We start from the raw sequence: 16,932 nt of genomic DNA on the forward strand, positions 1-16,932 counted from the left end.
AGTTTCTATGTTTCAAGTCTAGATGATCCTTCATCAGAGCCACAGTCTCTCCACAGATGCTGTCAAACTTGCTGAGCTTTTCCAGCATTTTCTGCTTTTGCTTCAGATTCCAGTTTCCGCAGTATTTGGCTTTTATCTTAGTACAGGTTAGGGTGCATTGGCCGTGCTAAATTCTTCCTCAGTGTATCCAAACAGGAGTGTGGCAACTAGAGGATTTTCACAGTAACTTTGTTGCAGTGTTTAGAATCATAGAAATCCTGCAGTGCTGAAGGAGGCCATTCAGCCATCCAGTCTGCACCAATAACAATCCCACCCAGACCTTAACCCTGTATGTAACCCCACATATTTACCCCCACGAATCCCTCTAACCTATACATCCTGGGACACTCAGGGGTAATTTAGCATGGCCAATTCGCCTAACCTGCACATCTTTGAACTGTGGGAGGAAACTGGAGCATCCAGAGGAAATCCACGCAGACATGGGGAAAATGTGCAAAATCCACACAGACAGTGACCCAAACTGGGAATTGAACCTGGGTCCCTGGCGCTGGGAGGTGTTTATTTATTAGTCACGAGAAAGGCTTAGCTTAACACTGCAATGGAGTTACTGTGAAATTTCCCGGGTCACCACACTCCAGCGCCTGTTCGGGTCAATGCATCCTAACCAGCACGTCTTTCAGACTGTGGAAGAAAACCGGAGCACCCGGGAGAAACACATGCAGACATGGGAAGAACGTGCAAACTCCACACAGTCACCCAAGCCAAAAAGCGAACCCAGGTCTCTGGTGCTGTGAGGCAGCAGTGCTAACCACTGTGTACCCTGACAGTAAGGAATCATCTGACAAAACCCGCCTTGTCAAAGTGTTATCTCAGTATCGTTGCAATGCATTGTTCACATACAAATATTCAGGTTGGTTAATTCCCTTGCAAGGAAGTGTCTGAATTTCTTTTGTGATCTCGTCTTGGCAATACAGTTGAGATTTAGAAACAGGGCATTCTCTAACTGATTGTTCCTGTATATTTTCTTTGATTATCGACAGCTTTGGAACTAAAGCTCACCCCTACCTCCCCCTGAGGTGGGCCACTGAGTCACAGCTCTGTAATTATGATATCACTTCATCAGGTTAAGGAGTAGTAATGATTTTTTTTCCAATTGTAAAACATGTGCCACCTCCCCCACTAACATTATGATTGTTTTCTCTTCCGCAGCTATCGTGTTCTTTGTGCTCTTTGTCCTTGTGCTACTTCTCATTGACCGGATAGAAATTGCCAGCATTGCAAACTCCCAGCATAACATTCAGCTCTACAACACCAATCCTTGAGGGCGGAACCTTTCTTTAGTGCCGCCGGCTGCCTGACCGGACGCATTTCGGGGCGGACCCGTGGCTGGGACAGGAGCCGGACCAGTGAAAGCGGCGGACATTGGCGAGAGAGGGAGGGGGCGGCGGGGGTCTTTGCGAGAGAATCGGCCCGATGTCGGAGCGGCAAGGTGAAGAGGGGAACTAAAATTTGCCACAAGGCCGTTTACTCGCCCTCTTTCTTCGTAAATAATTCGAAACTCGGCCGACAACGGGTGTGCTGCTGAGTGAGCGGAGAAAATGGCGCTTGAGGGAGGGGGAGTGGTGTAGATGATGTAATGCGATTGATGGCGGAATGGGCCAATGATCCGCATTGATTCCTCTGCCCTTCAGGTTCAATAAGCCAATCAGAACAATGGGTAGGCGGGTTCAGCGCAGTTAAAGGGACTTTTTTAAAGGGACTAATTAAATCCTCTGAATAAAAATCTGGAACTCAGGGTGGCTGGAAAACATTCTCATTTCTCTCTCCCTCTCTCAATGCCTGACCAGCTGAGACTTTGCTCAGCATTACTTACTTTTTATTCTGATTTCAGGGGAAGCAGTGGCTTAAAGTTTTAAATTTTACTTTATTAGTGGTCTTTTTAAATCACTTTCATCGGATTTTTGAATGGCCCAAACACAAGAACTAGGAGCAGGATAAGATTATGGCTGATCTTTTCCGTGGACTCAGTTCCACTTACCTGCCTGCTCATCACAACCCTTAAAAGAGGCCAACATCTGTCCTTAAAAGAGGCCACAACCCTGAATTCCTTTATGGTTCAAAAATCTATGTATCCTTGTCTTAAAAATATTCAATGCGGTAGCCTCAACTGGACAGGAAATTCCACAGATTCACAACCCTTTGTGTGAAGAAGTTCCTCCTCAACTCAGTCCTAAATCTGCTTCCCCTTATTCAGAGGCTATGCCCCCTAGTTCTAGTTTCACCTGCCGGTGGAAATAATTTCCCTGCTTCTAGCTTATCTATTCCCTTCATAGTCTTATATCTTTCTATAAGATCTCCCCGCATTCTTCTGAATTCCAATGAGTATAGTCCCAGTCTACACGGTCTCTCCTCGTAAACCAAACCTCAGAACTCTAGAATCAGCCTACTGAATCTCCTCTGCACCCCATCCAGTGCCAGTACATCCTTTCTCGAGTAAGGAGACCAAAACTGTACACAGTACTCCAGGTGTGGCCTCATCAGCACCTTACTATCACACTTTAAGCTGATTGTTCACTTCACCCTATCTGTACCTGTTTTAAAGCTTATTTATTAGTGCCACAAGTAGGCTTACATTAATACTGCAATGAAGTTACTGTGAAAATCTCCTAGTCGCCACACTCCAGCACCTGTTTGGGCACACTGAGGGAGGACTTAGCATGATCAATGCACTCAGCCAACATGCCTTTCAGACTGTTGACAGTACATAAAAACCCTATAGTGCAGAAGGAGGCCATTTGGCCCACTGAGCCTGCACCAACTGCAATCCCACCCGGCCCTTTTCCCTGTTACCCCACATATTTACCCTGTTAAACAGTCATTTACCTCTGACTCTAAGTGGCAATTTAGCATAGCCAATCAACCTAACCTGCACATGTTTGGACTGTGGGAGGAAACCAGAGCAACTGGAGGAAACCCATATATGCAAACTCCGTATGGACAATCACCCAAGCTGGGAATTGAACCCGGGTCCCTGGCGCTGTGAGGCAGCAGTGCTAACCACTGTGCCACCCATTTAAGCTCAACAACTACACAGCTCCCCACAACATGTTGGCGTTTATTTTTGGTTTTTGAATGGCAAATATTGGTGATCATCATCATAGGATTCCTCCAGTACAGAACAAGACCATTCGACCCATCGAGTCTGCATCAGCCACAATCCCATCTATATACCCTAACCCAAAGCCCCATGTACTTACCCTGTTGATCCCCCTGACACTAAGTGGCAATTTAGCATGGCCAATCAACCTGACCCACAAATTTTTGGCCTGTGGGGGGGTGGGGAAACCAGAGCACCTGGTCATTGTTTTTTTCCCATTTACACCTCCTCATTTACATCATTTCCCTTAACTTGCCCCGTCGTTATTTAATGAACTTTTATTTTGGAAGGGAACTTCTATTTTGAGTGGTTAGCACTGCTGCCTCACAGCGCCAGGGACCTGGGTTCGATTCCTGGCTTGGGACGCTGTCTGTGCGGAGTCTGCACATTCTCCCCCTATCTGCGTGGGTTTCCTCCTGGTGCTCCGGTTTCCTCCCACAGTCCAAAAGACGTGCTGGTTAGGGTGCATTGGCCACGCTAAATTCTCCCTCCATGTACCCGAACAGGTGCCGGAGTGTGGCAACTAGGGGATTTTCACAGAACTTTATTGCTGTGTTAATGTAAGTCTACTTGTGACACTAATAAATAAACTTTAAAAAAAAGTCTCAGGTTGCCTCTAACGTTGGTAGATACAATTATGTTCGTAAATGCCCTGAGGTTCAATTCCCAGCTTGGGTGACTGTGGAGTTTGCACATTCTCCCCATGTCTGCATGGGTTTCCTCCAGATGCTCTGGTTTCCTCCCACAGTCCAAAGATGTGTGGGTTAGGTCAATTGATGTGAAGATGCTGGCGTTGGACTGGGGTAAGGACAGTAAGAAGTCTCACAATACGAGGTTAAACTGGTGTAATCGAACCTGGTTCCTAGGTGCTGTGAGGCAGCAGTGCTAACCACTGTGCCACCATGCTTTCCCACTGCAAAGATTCTATTATATTCGAAAGAAGAGGTATGTTTTAGTCTCTACATGAGATGTTTTGTGCCAGTTTTGTTATCATAGAATTCCTACAATGAGGTAGGAGGCCATTTGGCCCATCAAATCAGCACCAACTGCGCTACAAAGCATTTTATAGTTGATGTGATAATGCAACAGATGTGCAAATGAGTGGAGAAAGCAAGCCTGCCAAGTCCATTTTACTGAAGCTGTTTAGGTACCCCTTTAAGCCCCAAATAATCTTCCAGCGATCAAGGATAATTCTCTTAAACTTGTTTCTTTTCTCCAGCTTCAGAACCGAAGACCAGCACTGACTCTGGAAGTGAGGTACCTAAATTATATATTAATTTATTGTGAAAATGCAATTTTGATCACTAAAATCCTGTAATCGGTCCCTGATTTTTTTGTTTTTGTTCATTTGTGGGACGCAGGCATCGCTGGCTGGGCCAGCATTTATTGCCCATCCCTAGTTGCCCTTGAGAAGGTGGTGGTGAGCTGCCTTCTTGAATCGCTGCCCCACAAATCCGTTAGGGAGGGAATTCCAGGATTTTCACTCAGCGACTGTGAAGGAACGGCGATATATTTCCAAGTCAGGATGGTGAGTGGCTTGGAGGGGAACTTGCAGGTGGTGGTGTTCCCGTGTATCTGCTGCCCTTGTCCTTCTAGGTGGAAGTGATTGTGGGTTTGGAAGGTGCTGTCTAAGGATCTTTGGTGAATTGCTGCAGTGCACCTTGTAGATGGTACACACTGCTGCTACTGAGCGTCGGTGGTGGGAGTGGATGTTTGTGGATGGGGGTGCCAGTCAGGTGGGGCTGCTTTGTCCTGGATGGTGTTGAGTTTCTTCAGTGTTGTTGGAGCTGCACCCATCCAGGTGAGTGGAGAGTATTCGATCACACTCTTGACTTGTGCCTTGTAGATGGTGGACAGGCTTTGGGGAGTCAGGAGGTGAGTTACTTGCTGCAGTATTCCCAGCCTCTGACCTGCTCTTGTAGCCACTGTGTTTATGTGGTGAGTTCAGTTAAATTTTTGGTCAATGGTATCCCTAAGGAAGTTAACAGTGGGGAATTCAGTGATGGTTACGCCATTGAATGTCACAGGCCGGTGGTTAATCTGTAAGCCATTCCTATCACCTCAAGAGCTTATAATTATATATAACTTACATGTAATATTTATATAATTTAAAGTTTACTTTATTAGTATCACAATTAGGCAGTGAAGTTACCGTGATAATCCCCTAGTCACCACACTCTGGTACCTGTTCAGGTACACTGAGGGACAATTTAGCACGGTCAATCCACCCTCACCAGCACGTCTTTTGGACTGTGGGAGGAAACTGGAGCATCCAAAGGAAACCCATGCAGACACGGGGAGAACATGCAAACTCTGCACAGTCATTGACGCAGGGTGGGAACCAAACCTGGTTTCCCAGCGCTGAGAGGCAGTTGTGTTAACCACTGAGCCATCGTGCCGTCCTCCTGATGTTCTTCACAGGAACATTGCAAAATTTGACTCCTAAGGCGCTATTAGGGCACATTAATGAAAAGCTGGTCAAAAATTTGTAGATTTGAAGGATTGTCTTGAAGGAGAAACCAAAAGGGAAAGTGTTGGAAAATCTCAGCAGATCTGGCAGCATCTGTAAGGAGAAAAAAGAGCTGATGTTTCAAGTCCAGATGTCAAAGCTTTGACAAAGGGTCATCTGGACTTGAAAGGTCAGCTCTTTTCTCCCCTTACAGATGCTACCAGACCTACTGAGATTTTCCAGCATTTCCTCTTTTGGTTTCAGATTCCAGCATCTGCAGAAATTTGCATTTATCTTGAAGGCGAAAAGTGAGGCGGTGAACTTTAGGAAGGGATTTCCAGAGTTGGGGACCCGGAACAGCTGTTAATTGTGAAATGAACATAATCAAGAATGCTAAAGGGAGCTGGATTAGAAGAACGCAGCGATCTGGGAGGGCTGCGGGCCCGAGGAGATTACAGAGATAGGCAGCTGAAAACAAGGGTGAGAATTTTAAAACCAAGGTTAGGCCAGACTTGGAGACGCTGAAGGTGAGCGAGCATAACAGTGAGCGTTTGTTGTGTCTTGGTTTTGGATGATCTGAACTTTACAGAGAGTAGAATGTTGGCGATCAGCCAGGAATGAATCAGAATTATTTTTAGAATCGTAGAATTCCTTTGGCCCATATCCCTCTTATTATAGAGGGATATGTGCCAAATGTGGCCAATTGGGATTAGTTCAGGGGTTTAAAAAAAAGGGCGGCATGGACAAGTTGGGCCAAAGGGCCTGCTTCCGCGCTGTAAACCTCTATGACTCTATAACCTCTAAGGCTAATCAAATTTGCACCAACTCTCTGACAGAGCATCTTACCCAGGCCTTGGGTCACTGTCTGTGTGGAGTTTGCATCTTCTCCTCGTGTCTGCGTGGATTTCCTCTGGGTGCTCCGGTTTTCTCCCACAGTCCAAAGATGTGCCGACTAGGTTAATTGGCCATGTTAAAATTGACCCTTAGTGTCAGGGAGATTAGCAGAGTAAATAAGTGGGGCAACGGAGATAGGGCCTGGGTGGGATTGTGGTCGGTGCAGACTTGATGAACTGAATGGTTTCTATGTTTCGAAAGTAGAGGCATTGGTGGGCTTTCTTAACTATAGTGTCAGCATGGGGGGGGTGGAATGAGGATTATCTGGTTATTGGAATGATTAGATAGAGAGATAAAGAGAGGACTGATGTGCGAAGAACAGATTGCAGGACTGTAGCTGAGTGACATAATGGATATCAAACCTCCCATTCAGCAAAATAGAGGGTAGATGTTATTGCTGTGCATTCGTCATTGTTTGTTCTTGGATGTTGGCACAGTGGTCAGCACTTCTGAGAAGACTTGCGATGAAAGAAGGGCAGGACTGGCAGAATATCCCAGGATTTAGATGCTTCAGGTGAGATAGAGAGGGTGACAAAAGAGGTGGGGGTGTTGCTTTACTGACTGGGTAGAATGTCACAGCCATACAGAGGGAGGACACCTTGGTGGGATCATACAGTGAGGCCACATGGGTAGAACTCAGGAAAAGGAGCAGCACAGTCGCAGTGTTGGGGTTGCACTGCAGACCTCCCAACGGCCAGCGAGAAGTGGAGGAACTGATACGTCAGCAGATTACAGGAAGATGTTAAAACAACAGGGTTGTCATGATGGGCAATTTTAACTTCCCCCAACGTAGACTGGGATTCCTTTAGTGCCAGGGCTTGGATGGGACAGAGTTGGTCAGTGAGTCCAAGAATGCTTCTTGAGGCAATATGTAGATAGTCCAACTCGGGAAGGGGCTAGCTTAGAACTGGTTGTGGGAAACAAGCCCGGAAAGGTGATTGGTGTCTCAGTAGGGGAGCATTTTGGGAACACAATTCTATAAGTTTCAAGATGCTTGTAGAAAAGAATAGAAGTAGCCCCAGAGTGAACATACTAAACTGGGAGGAGGGCTGACTATGACAGTGTTAGGCAGAAGCTAGGGAATGCGGACTGGGGGCAGCTGTTTAAGGGTAAATCCACATCCGATTTGTGGGTGTCTTTTTAAAAATCGGTTGTTAACAATTCAGGACAAGTAAAAATGAAGGATAAAGATGGCAAGATCGAGAACCCTGGAGGGAAAAAACACAGATTGTGAGCTCAGTGAAAAAGGAGAAGGAGGCATATTGTACATAAATTTCAGGAAATTGAAAACGGAAAAGGTTCTTGAGAAATACAAAGATAGCAGAGAAGAACGTAAACAGGAACTTTGGAAGGCTAAAAGGAGCCACGAAATGTCTTTCGCAGCCAGGATTAAGGAGAATCCCAAGACTTTTTATGCATGTATAAGGAGGAAGAGGATAGCTAAGGAAAGGATGGGTTCACTCGAGGAAATTTGGGCGCGGAGCCAGATGAGGTGGGTGAGGTCCTTAGAGTACTTTGCATCAGTATTCACAAAGGAGAAGGATGTGGTGGATGATGTGGTGAAAGGAGGATGTTGATACTCTAGGACATGTTCCTGCGGTGTACTGTTGTTGCCTCACGGCGTCAGGGACCCGGGTTCAACTCCCGGCCTCAGGTCACTGTCTGTGTGGGGTTTGCATGTTCTCCCCATGTGTGTGAGGGTTTCCTCCGTGTGCTCCAAAGATGTGCGGGTTAAGTGGATTGACCATGCCAGGGGGATTAGCAGGGTAAATACATGGAGTTGCAGGGATTGTTGTCAGTGCGGACTAAATAGGCCAAATGGTCTCCTTCCGTACTGTAGGGATTCTGTGCGTTACTAGAATCACAGAGGTTTTTTTTTAAAATTTATTCATGGGACATGGGCGTCACTGGCTGGCCAGCATTTATTGCTCATCTCCAGTTGCCCTTGAGAGTCAACCACATTGCTGTGGCTCTGAAGCCACATGTAGGCCAGACTGGATAAGACGGCAGATTTCCTTCCCTGAAAGGACATTCGTGAACCGGATGGATTTTTCCGACAATTCACAATGGTTTCATAGTCACCAGTAGATTCTTAATTCCAGATTTCTTTTAATTGAATTCAAATTCCACCATCTGCCTGGTGGGATTCGAACCTGGGTCCTCAGAACATTAGCTGAGTTTCTGGATTAATAATCTAGTGATAATACCACAAGGCCATCGCCTCCCTAAGGCCGAGGTGCCTTATTCTCAGGATGTGGTGAGTGAATCACTAACAAGGAAGCATAAACCTGTGACTTGCACCCTGCAGGTGGAAAGTAGAAGCAATATCTTTTTCCACACACAATGATGAGAAAAGCTTCCACTTGGTGGACAAAACTCTGGTTCCTGAGTCACTGGCTCAAAGCCCCACGTCAGAGACTTGAGCACTTAACCTGGGGTTAGCTCGTCAGCTCTGCGGTAACCTGGTCACGAAAGGGTAGTCAAATACATTGTGATAGTCAATCTTCTTTACTGACTAAAGTATCCCAATGCATTGCAGCATGGACTCAGATCAGCTAGTTACACAGGTTCCTCATGGTAAGGCTAAACCCCAGAAACTCACGCTACCGATGGCATCACTCGTCCATGCTCATACCTGCCAAACTCATCAGTCAATCTTTTTGACTAAACAATTGGACTAAGTCAAATTAACTGAGGGACAAATTAAACGGGGCAGTCCCCAAAAAAAGGTAAGCGCCTGAAACAAAAGAAAAAGAAGAAAGGAGACTTAAAACATCAAACTAAAAGGGATTAAAGGGATCAATAATGCACCCCGGCCCCTGCGGTGCCCAGCGGGCGTGGAAGGCCTCAACAGTGCCCTCAGATACCGCATGCTCTCTCTCTGGGGACACCCGGCCGTGAATGTACCCACGGTAGAGGGGCAGATAGTCAGGTTGGATGATCCCCTTGGCCACTTGTTGTCTGGGCCTGTTGATGGCAAGTTTTGCCAGGCCCAGGGGCAGGTTCACAAGGAGGTCTTCCTCCTTCCCCGACTTCTCTCTCCGCACTGGGTATCCATAGATCAGGAGCGTGGGACTGAAGTGCAAACAAAACATCAGCAAGAGATTTTTAAGGTAACAAAAAGGGAGTGAAGCCTATTACATTCAATGTAAACAAGGTTTACGGACTCTGCAAGATTGCAAAAAGGGCAGCTCCCTTTCCTTCCGGTGCAGTCTATGTTTGTACGGAATTACTGCATGCACCAACCAGGTCCCCAAGATAGTGGGGGGGCAGGATCCCTCCATAGAGGGACCTCCACTAGGGACCTCCACCACTGGGCGGCAATAGGGCCTGCCAAGGTGTACCCGGGCGATGGGCAAGGATGCTGTAGTGGAAGGAAAGACATCAAGTCTATGGATTCAAATAGGGAGATGCTTACTACAAAACTCTATAACTAATATGAATTTGATTTATTATTGTCACATGTATTGGTGTCCAGTGAAGAGTATTGTTTCTTGCGCGTTATACAGACAAAGCATACTGTTCATAGAGAAGGAAAGGAGAGAGAGTACAGAATATAGTGTTACAGTCATAGCTAGGTTGTAGAGAAAGATCAGCTTAATACAAGTTAGGTCCATTCAAAAGCCTGATGGCAGCAGGCAAGAAGCTGTTCTTGAGTCGGTTGGTATGAGACCTCAGACTTTTGTATTATTTTCCCAATGGAAGAAGGTGGAAGAGAGAACGTCTGGGGTGCGTGGGGGTCCTTAATTATGCTGGCTGCTTTGCCGAGGCAGCAGGAAGTGTAGACAGAGTCAATGGTTGGGAGGCTGATGATGGACTGGGTTTCATTCACAACTCTTTATAATTTCTCATGGTGTTGTGCAGAGCAGGAGCTATACCAAGCTGTGATACAACCAGAAAGAATGCTTTCTATGGTGCATCTGTAAAAGTTGGTGAGAGTCATACCAAATTTCCTTTGTCATACTAAGTTTCCTTAGTGCATGCTTACTGCATGCTGAAGATGCTGACTGCAACACTCCAATACTAAGTGTCATATGGAGGGAGTGCTGCACTGTCGGAGGTACTTTCTACCTTGGATGAGGCTATTCCTTTGGATGTGAGGATAGTGAGAGAAAGTGGAGCTGATGTGAACATTCAGCCATTATTGACTAGAGGAGCTAGATGGCCTGCTCCAGCTCCTATTTCTTAGGCTCCATCTTCTCGGACGGTTGTGTCACTGTTGAATGATGGACAGGGAAATGTTTCCCATGTCATGGCCAATATTAATCCATCAATCTTCCCCTCCCGCACAGGGCGGCACAGTGGTTAGCACTGCTGCCTCGCAGCTCCAGGGACCTGGGTTCAGTTCGCGGCTTGGGTCACTGTCTGCGTGGAGTTTGCATGTTCTCCCTATGTCTGCGTGGGTTTCCTCCGGGGGCTCTAGTTTCCTCCCACATTCAAAAAATGTGCTGGTTAGGGTGCATTGGCTATGCTAAATTCACTCTCAGTGCCCGAACAGGTGCCGGAATGTGGCGACTAGGGGAATTTCACAGTAACTTCATTGCGGTGTTAACGTAAGCCTTATTTGTGACAATAATAAATAATTTTTTTTAAAAACTTTAAAAAAATAGGTTATGTACTGATTTGAATCATTAGTGATTATATATATGTGACACAGTGGTTCGCATGCTGCTTTTTAGTGCCAGGGACTTAGATTGGATTCCGGTCTTGTGTGACACTCTGTGTGGAGTTTACACGTTGTCCCCGTGTCTGTGTGGGTTTCCTCCGTGTGTTCCAGTTTCCTCCCACAGTTTGAAAGACGTGCTGGTTAGGATGCATTGGCCATGCTAAATTCTCCCTCAGTGTGCCCGAACAGGCGCCAGAGTGTGGTGACTAGGGGATTTTCACAGTAACTTCATTGCAGTGTTAATGAAAGTCTACTTGTGACTCTAACAAATAAACTTAAAACTTATAATGAATAGTGGAGCCAATGGCAAATGGCCTACACCTGTTTCTATTTTCTATGTATCTATTTATATAACCTCATGTCAGTCCAAAGCACTTCACAGTCAATTAACTGCAGACCATTCAGCCCATCGAGTCTGCACCATCCCTCTGACTCAGTATCTTACCCAGGCCCTCTCCCTTCCTGATCCCCGTAACCCCACACATTTACCACTGTGTCACCCTTAATGTGGCAGTGACTTACCACCATAGCAGAGCCATTGAAAAGAGAGTTGGACAAGTGTTAGCAATAGAATATCGAAATGAACGGTTGTTCTAGATAAATTGCACCAGTAACTTTGCCTTTCTTTATCTTTTCAGAGTGCAGATTCTCAAGGAGAAGCGAGTGAGCCAGTTGATGCTTCTCAAAGTACGTAAAGTTTCTATCAGTTTCACTGACTTATCTTTTTCATTTTCGGATTGTGTTATTTCCCCGTGCTCCTCTCGGCCTGTTCCTCCAGTCCGAAGGCAGTGATCACTGGGACATCCATCCCCGTGGTGCTTTATTGGAGACAACCCCATGTCCTTTCTCAACCAGAACAGGTTCCAAATGATCTCTCTGCTATCTGGGTCCTTGCACACATGTTGCCACTGTGGTGTCAACCCTGTTGGTCTTCTTCAGTCGTGCATTATTTGGATTGGTCTGCAATAAATTACCAAATTACAACCTGTCAGATATAGGCAGCAGAGTGGTTAGCATTGCTGCCTCACTGCGCCAGGGACTCTGGTTCAATTCTGGCTTTGGGTAACTGTCTGTGTGGAATTTGCATGTTTTCCCCATATCCTCGTTTTCTCCAGATGCTCTGGTTTCCTCCCACAGTCCAAAGATTGCACCTTAGTGTTAGGGGATTAGCTAAGGTAAATGTGTGGGGTTACGGGAAATAGGGCCTGGTGGGATTATGGTCAGTGCAGACTCGATGGGCTGAATGACCTCCTTCTTCACTGTGAAGATCCTATGATGTTTCAGAGAGGTATCCAAGAGTTGACCACTTTGCTGTGGGTCTACAGTCACGTCCACAGATTAGGGAAAGGACGGCAGAGTTCCTTCCCTAAAGGGATGGGTCTTCATAGCAACCAGTGATCGTTTCATGGTAACCATTACTGCCATTAATGTACCAGATTTATGAATGAAATTTAGGGGCTGCATTGGGGTTCGAAAGCCAAGGTCCCCTGAACATAAGTTTCAGTGTCTGGGTGACCAGTGCAGCGAGATTACCCCTGTGCCACCAGCTCCCTCTGGCTGTTTGTGACCTCGTTAAGGGGGCTCATAGATATATTACCCAACCAAGTTAAATCTAATGACCTGAGGGGTCACAAGCTAAAAGTCCATGACTCATGTGAGTTGTCACAAATGCCACCATAAATAAGCAATGAAGTAAATACAAAGAGGTGGCAGGGGCAGTGGGGGTGGGGGGGGGTGTGGTTGGTTAAAGTGGCTATTTTGTCAATTTGGGAGGCAGCCTCTGACTCCACCCTAACCAACTGCCCCAATAGTGAGCTGAGTCATTGCTTAACTATGTTTAGAATAGGTCAGAGATGCTGCCTGTTAATCTAATTAGTACCTTAATCAATTACAAAATGTATTGACCTGATGACAGCTGGAACATAGCACAATATATTTATAAAAATGTGGTGTAGGCACAAGTCTGTAAGTGTCGTAGTTCTCTGCACCAGTGCGAGCAATGCTAGCATTTATTAGATTTGATTTATTATTGTCACATGTATTCACATACAGTGAAAAGTATTGTTTCTTGTGCACTATACAGATAAAGCATACCATTCATAGAGAAGGAAAGGAGAGATTATAGAATGTAGTGTTACAGTCATAGCTAGGGTGTAGAGAAAGATCAACTTAATATAAGGAGGTGTTAGCCACCGTGCCTCCCATTTCCTTCCCTTAAGTGAACCAGATGGCTTTTTACGACCATCGACATCGGGATGGGGTGGAAGCACAGTGGTTAGCACTGCTGCCTCACCGCACCAGGAACCCAGAATCGATTCCAGCTTTGGGTCACTGCCTGAGTGCTGTTTTCCCCCGTGAGTTTCCTCTGGGTGCTCCAGTTTCCTCCCACAGTCCAAAGACGTGTGGGTTAGGTGGTTGGCCATGCTAAATTGCCTCTTAGTGTCCCAAGATGTATAGATTAGGGGGATTAGTGGGGTAAATACATGGGGTTAGAGGGATAGGGCCAGGGTAAGATGCTTATCGAAGAGTTGGTGCAGACTCAATGGGCTGAATGCCCTCCTTTCGTGCTGTGAGTTTCTGTGATGTCTTACTCTCCGAGCTTTTCTCTGCAGTGGATTTTCTGAGGAACCTACTGTCCCGGTCCCTCGATCTGCGGGAGCAACAACCCACACAAATCCTGGACGAACTTAGTCTGGAAGGGATAGCAAAGTACATCCTGAACAAAAAATGTAAGTTACCAGTTAAATCAGGAGTGCTGTTTTGGTCTATGCTATCGCTGAGATGTGTGTGTGTGTGTGTGTGTGTGTGTGATATACATATATATATATATGGAGGGAGGGTGAAATAAAACTTCTTGTGACTTTAGCTTTTATCCACTGTGAAGACTGCAGTCAGGCAAATGAGGTTGGCCTGCTAGAGTATGAGCTCCCTTATTGAGTCCTGCCCTGTTCCTATAATGTGGTGTTATCACAGTTCGCTCACGTGTGAAAGTTCCCTGGTCTGAAACCAGGCATAAATGTTCCCCAAAAGCTTTTCACGGGCTCCCAAGCGTGCCCTGTTTTGCAACCTTGTGGACTCCATGTCTGTTATGTGTTATAGGTTGCACAACCTTTTCAGTTTTCTAAAATACCTTTATTTGAAGCTTTGTTTGCACTTCAGTCCCATGTTTCTGATCTACGGGCACCCGCTGCAGAGGGGGGGGTGGGGAAGGAGGAGGACCTCCTTGTTAATCTGCTCCTGGGCCTGGCAAGGTGTGCCATCTACAGGTCCAGGCAGCGGGCGATTGAGGGGGTCGTCCAACCTGACTGTCTGCCTAGCTACCGCAGCTATATTCGCGACCGGCTGTCCCTGGAAAGGGAGCGTGCTGTGTCTGAGGGCATTGTTGACGCCTTCCATGTGCACTGGGTACCCTGCTGCAGACTGGGGTACCCCTTTGATCACATTTTAATTTGATGTTTTAAGTTTCCTTTCCCTTTTTTTGTTTTGGGCGGTTCCCCTCCTTTCGGGGAGCTGCCCCTTTTGAGTTGTCCTTTAGTTAGTTTGATTTTGTTTACTTGATAGAACACAAAAAAATGTCCCTGATTGAGCCATCAATTGAGACTCAATCGGGGAGCTTCATGTTCCCTTTTTAAAGCAGGTGTGTCAGTCTCTCTGCCTGCTAAAGCAGGGAGCACACTGTTGTGTAGTATGTTTTGTAAAAAAAAAAACTTTTGGTGATGGGACCTTCCCCTCCGCAGATTTGTTACATCCATTTAATGGATGTTGGTGAATAGGATATTTCAACAACAATAACTTGCATTTATATGACAGCCATAAGGCAGTAAAACACTTCTTCGGAACATTATCAAACATGCTGCCGCACAAGCACACATTAATATTAGTGTTATGATCCAAGGTCAGAAACTCCAAGATATTTTATGAAGTCAGTCTAGACCTTATGTTTTGCACTTTGTATTTGGCTAGTATAATAAGCATGAGATGGTTCATTTCAGGTATGATTCAAACAAACCCCGAGGGAGCTTTAACCAAACAAACAAAGAACAAAGAAAATTACAGCACAGGAGCAGCCCTTTGGCCCTCCACGCCCACACCAATCATGCTGCCCGACTGAACTAAAACCCCCTACCCTTCTGGGGACCATATCCCTCTATTCCCATCCTATTCATGTATTTGTCAAGAAGCCCCTTAAAAGCCACTATTGTATCTGCTTCCACAACCTCCTCCTGGCAGCGAGTTCCAGACAGCCACTGCTCTGTATTAGAAAAAGTCTGCCTTGTACATTTTTTTTGATTTATTATTGTCACGTATTAAAATACAGTGAAAAATATTGTTTCTTGCACACCATACAGACAAATCATACAAAGGAAAGGAGAGGGTGCAGAATGTGGTGTTACAGTCATAGCTAGGGTGTAGAGAAAGATCAACTTAATGCGAGGTGGGTCCATTCAAAAGTCTGACGGCAGCAGGAAAGAAGCTGTTCTTGAGTCGGTTGGTACGTGACCTCAGACTTTTGTATTTTTTCCCCAAAAGAAGAAGGTGGAAGGGAGGATGCCTGGGGTGCGTGAGGCTCTTAATTATGCTGGTTGCTTTGGCAAGACAGCGGGAGGTGTAGACAGCGTCAATGGATGGGAGGCTGGTTTGCGTGATGGATTGGGCTACATTCACAACATTTTGTAGTTCCTTGCAGTCTTGGGCAGAACAGGAGCCATACCAAGCTGTGAAACAACCAGAAAGAAAGCTTTCTATGGTGTATCTGTAAAACCTGTCTGTTAATCTGTTAAGCCTTGCCCCCTGTATCTTAAACCTACGCCCCCTAGTAATTGACTCTTCCCTGAGTTTATTTAAGAATACAGTTAACAGAGAGAAGGAAAATCAGATGTGCAATTGGCCGCTTGCATCGTGTGACCATTTTCGCCCTTTAAATTGTGATCAAGTACCTACCTGCTCCCTGGCTTCTGCCAGCCCTGTAGCATCCCGTCTAAAGCTGGTGCGAGGGAAACCTGTAGTGAAATTTTCCTGATGCAGCTCCCACTATAAATTCCTTCTGCTGGAATCAGAATCAGAATTACTGTTTTACCAATGCCGGTTGCAACATTTCAAACCTTCAGTTCAATATCTTGCAGCCTGATGTAAGGTATTCATGGATCTGTAAGCATGTGTCTCAGCCTCCCACCCATTGACTCTGTCTACACTTCCCACTGCCTCAGAAAAGTAGCCAGCATAATTAAGTGCCCCACGCACCCCGGACATTCTCTTTTCCGCTTTCTTCCTTCAGGAAAAAGGTACAAAAGTCTGAGGTCACGTACCAACCGACTCAAGAACAGCTTCTTCCCTGCTGCTGTCAGACTTTTGAATGGACCTACCTTGCACTAAGTTGATCTTTCTCTGCACCCTAGCTATGACTGTAACACTACATTCTGCACCCTCTCCTTTCCTTCTCTATGAACAGTATGCTTTGTATAGTGCGCAAGAAACAATACTTTTCACTATATGTTAATGCATGTGACAATAATAAATCAAATCAACTAAAATTCAAATCAAATTCTTTCTAATTCATCTTTTCCTCATCTTTATCCAGCAAAATTGAAAGATGAAGGGTGAAGGACAGAAAGGAATATTATTTGAGTGTAACCATGATATGGAGATGCTGGCGTTAGACTGGGGTGGGCACAGTAAGAAGCCTCATAACACCCGGTTAAAGTCCAACAGGTTCATTTGGAACCATGAGCTTTCGGAGCGCTGCTTCCCAGTCACCTGAGGAAGGAG

General features: G+C 45.8%; 1 protein-coding gene across 1 annotated transcript in view; it reads left to right on the forward strand.

The window, feature by feature from the left end:
• Positions 1–815: 815 nt before the first annotated feature.
• sirt2 (sirtuin 2 (silent mating type information regulation 2, homolog) 2 (S. cerevisiae)) overlaps positions 816–16,932 on the forward strand; it is a 44,761-nt gene continuing 28,644 nt past the window's right edge. The window contains exons 1-4 of the mRNA XM_080218159.1: positions 816–1,489; positions 4,377–4,414; positions 11,805–11,853; positions 13,779–13,895. Coding sequence (XP_080074285.1) covers positions 1,474–1,489; positions 4,377–4,414; positions 11,805–11,853; positions 13,779–13,895 — 220 coding nt within the window. The 5' untranslated portion in view covers positions 816–1,473. The remainder of the gene's footprint in view (positions 1,490–4,376; positions 4,415–11,804; positions 11,854–13,778; positions 13,896–16,932) is intronic.

The sequence above is a fragment of the Carcharhinus amblyrhynchos genome, unplaced genomic scaffold, assembly GCF_965287045.1.
Source record: "Carcharhinus amblyrhynchos unplaced genomic scaffold, sCarAmb.v2.hapA scaffold_37, whole genome shotgun sequence".
Taxonomy (NCBI): domain Eukaryota; kingdom Metazoa; phylum Chordata; class Chondrichthyes; order Carcharhiniformes; family Carcharhinidae; genus Carcharhinus; species Carcharhinus amblyrhynchos.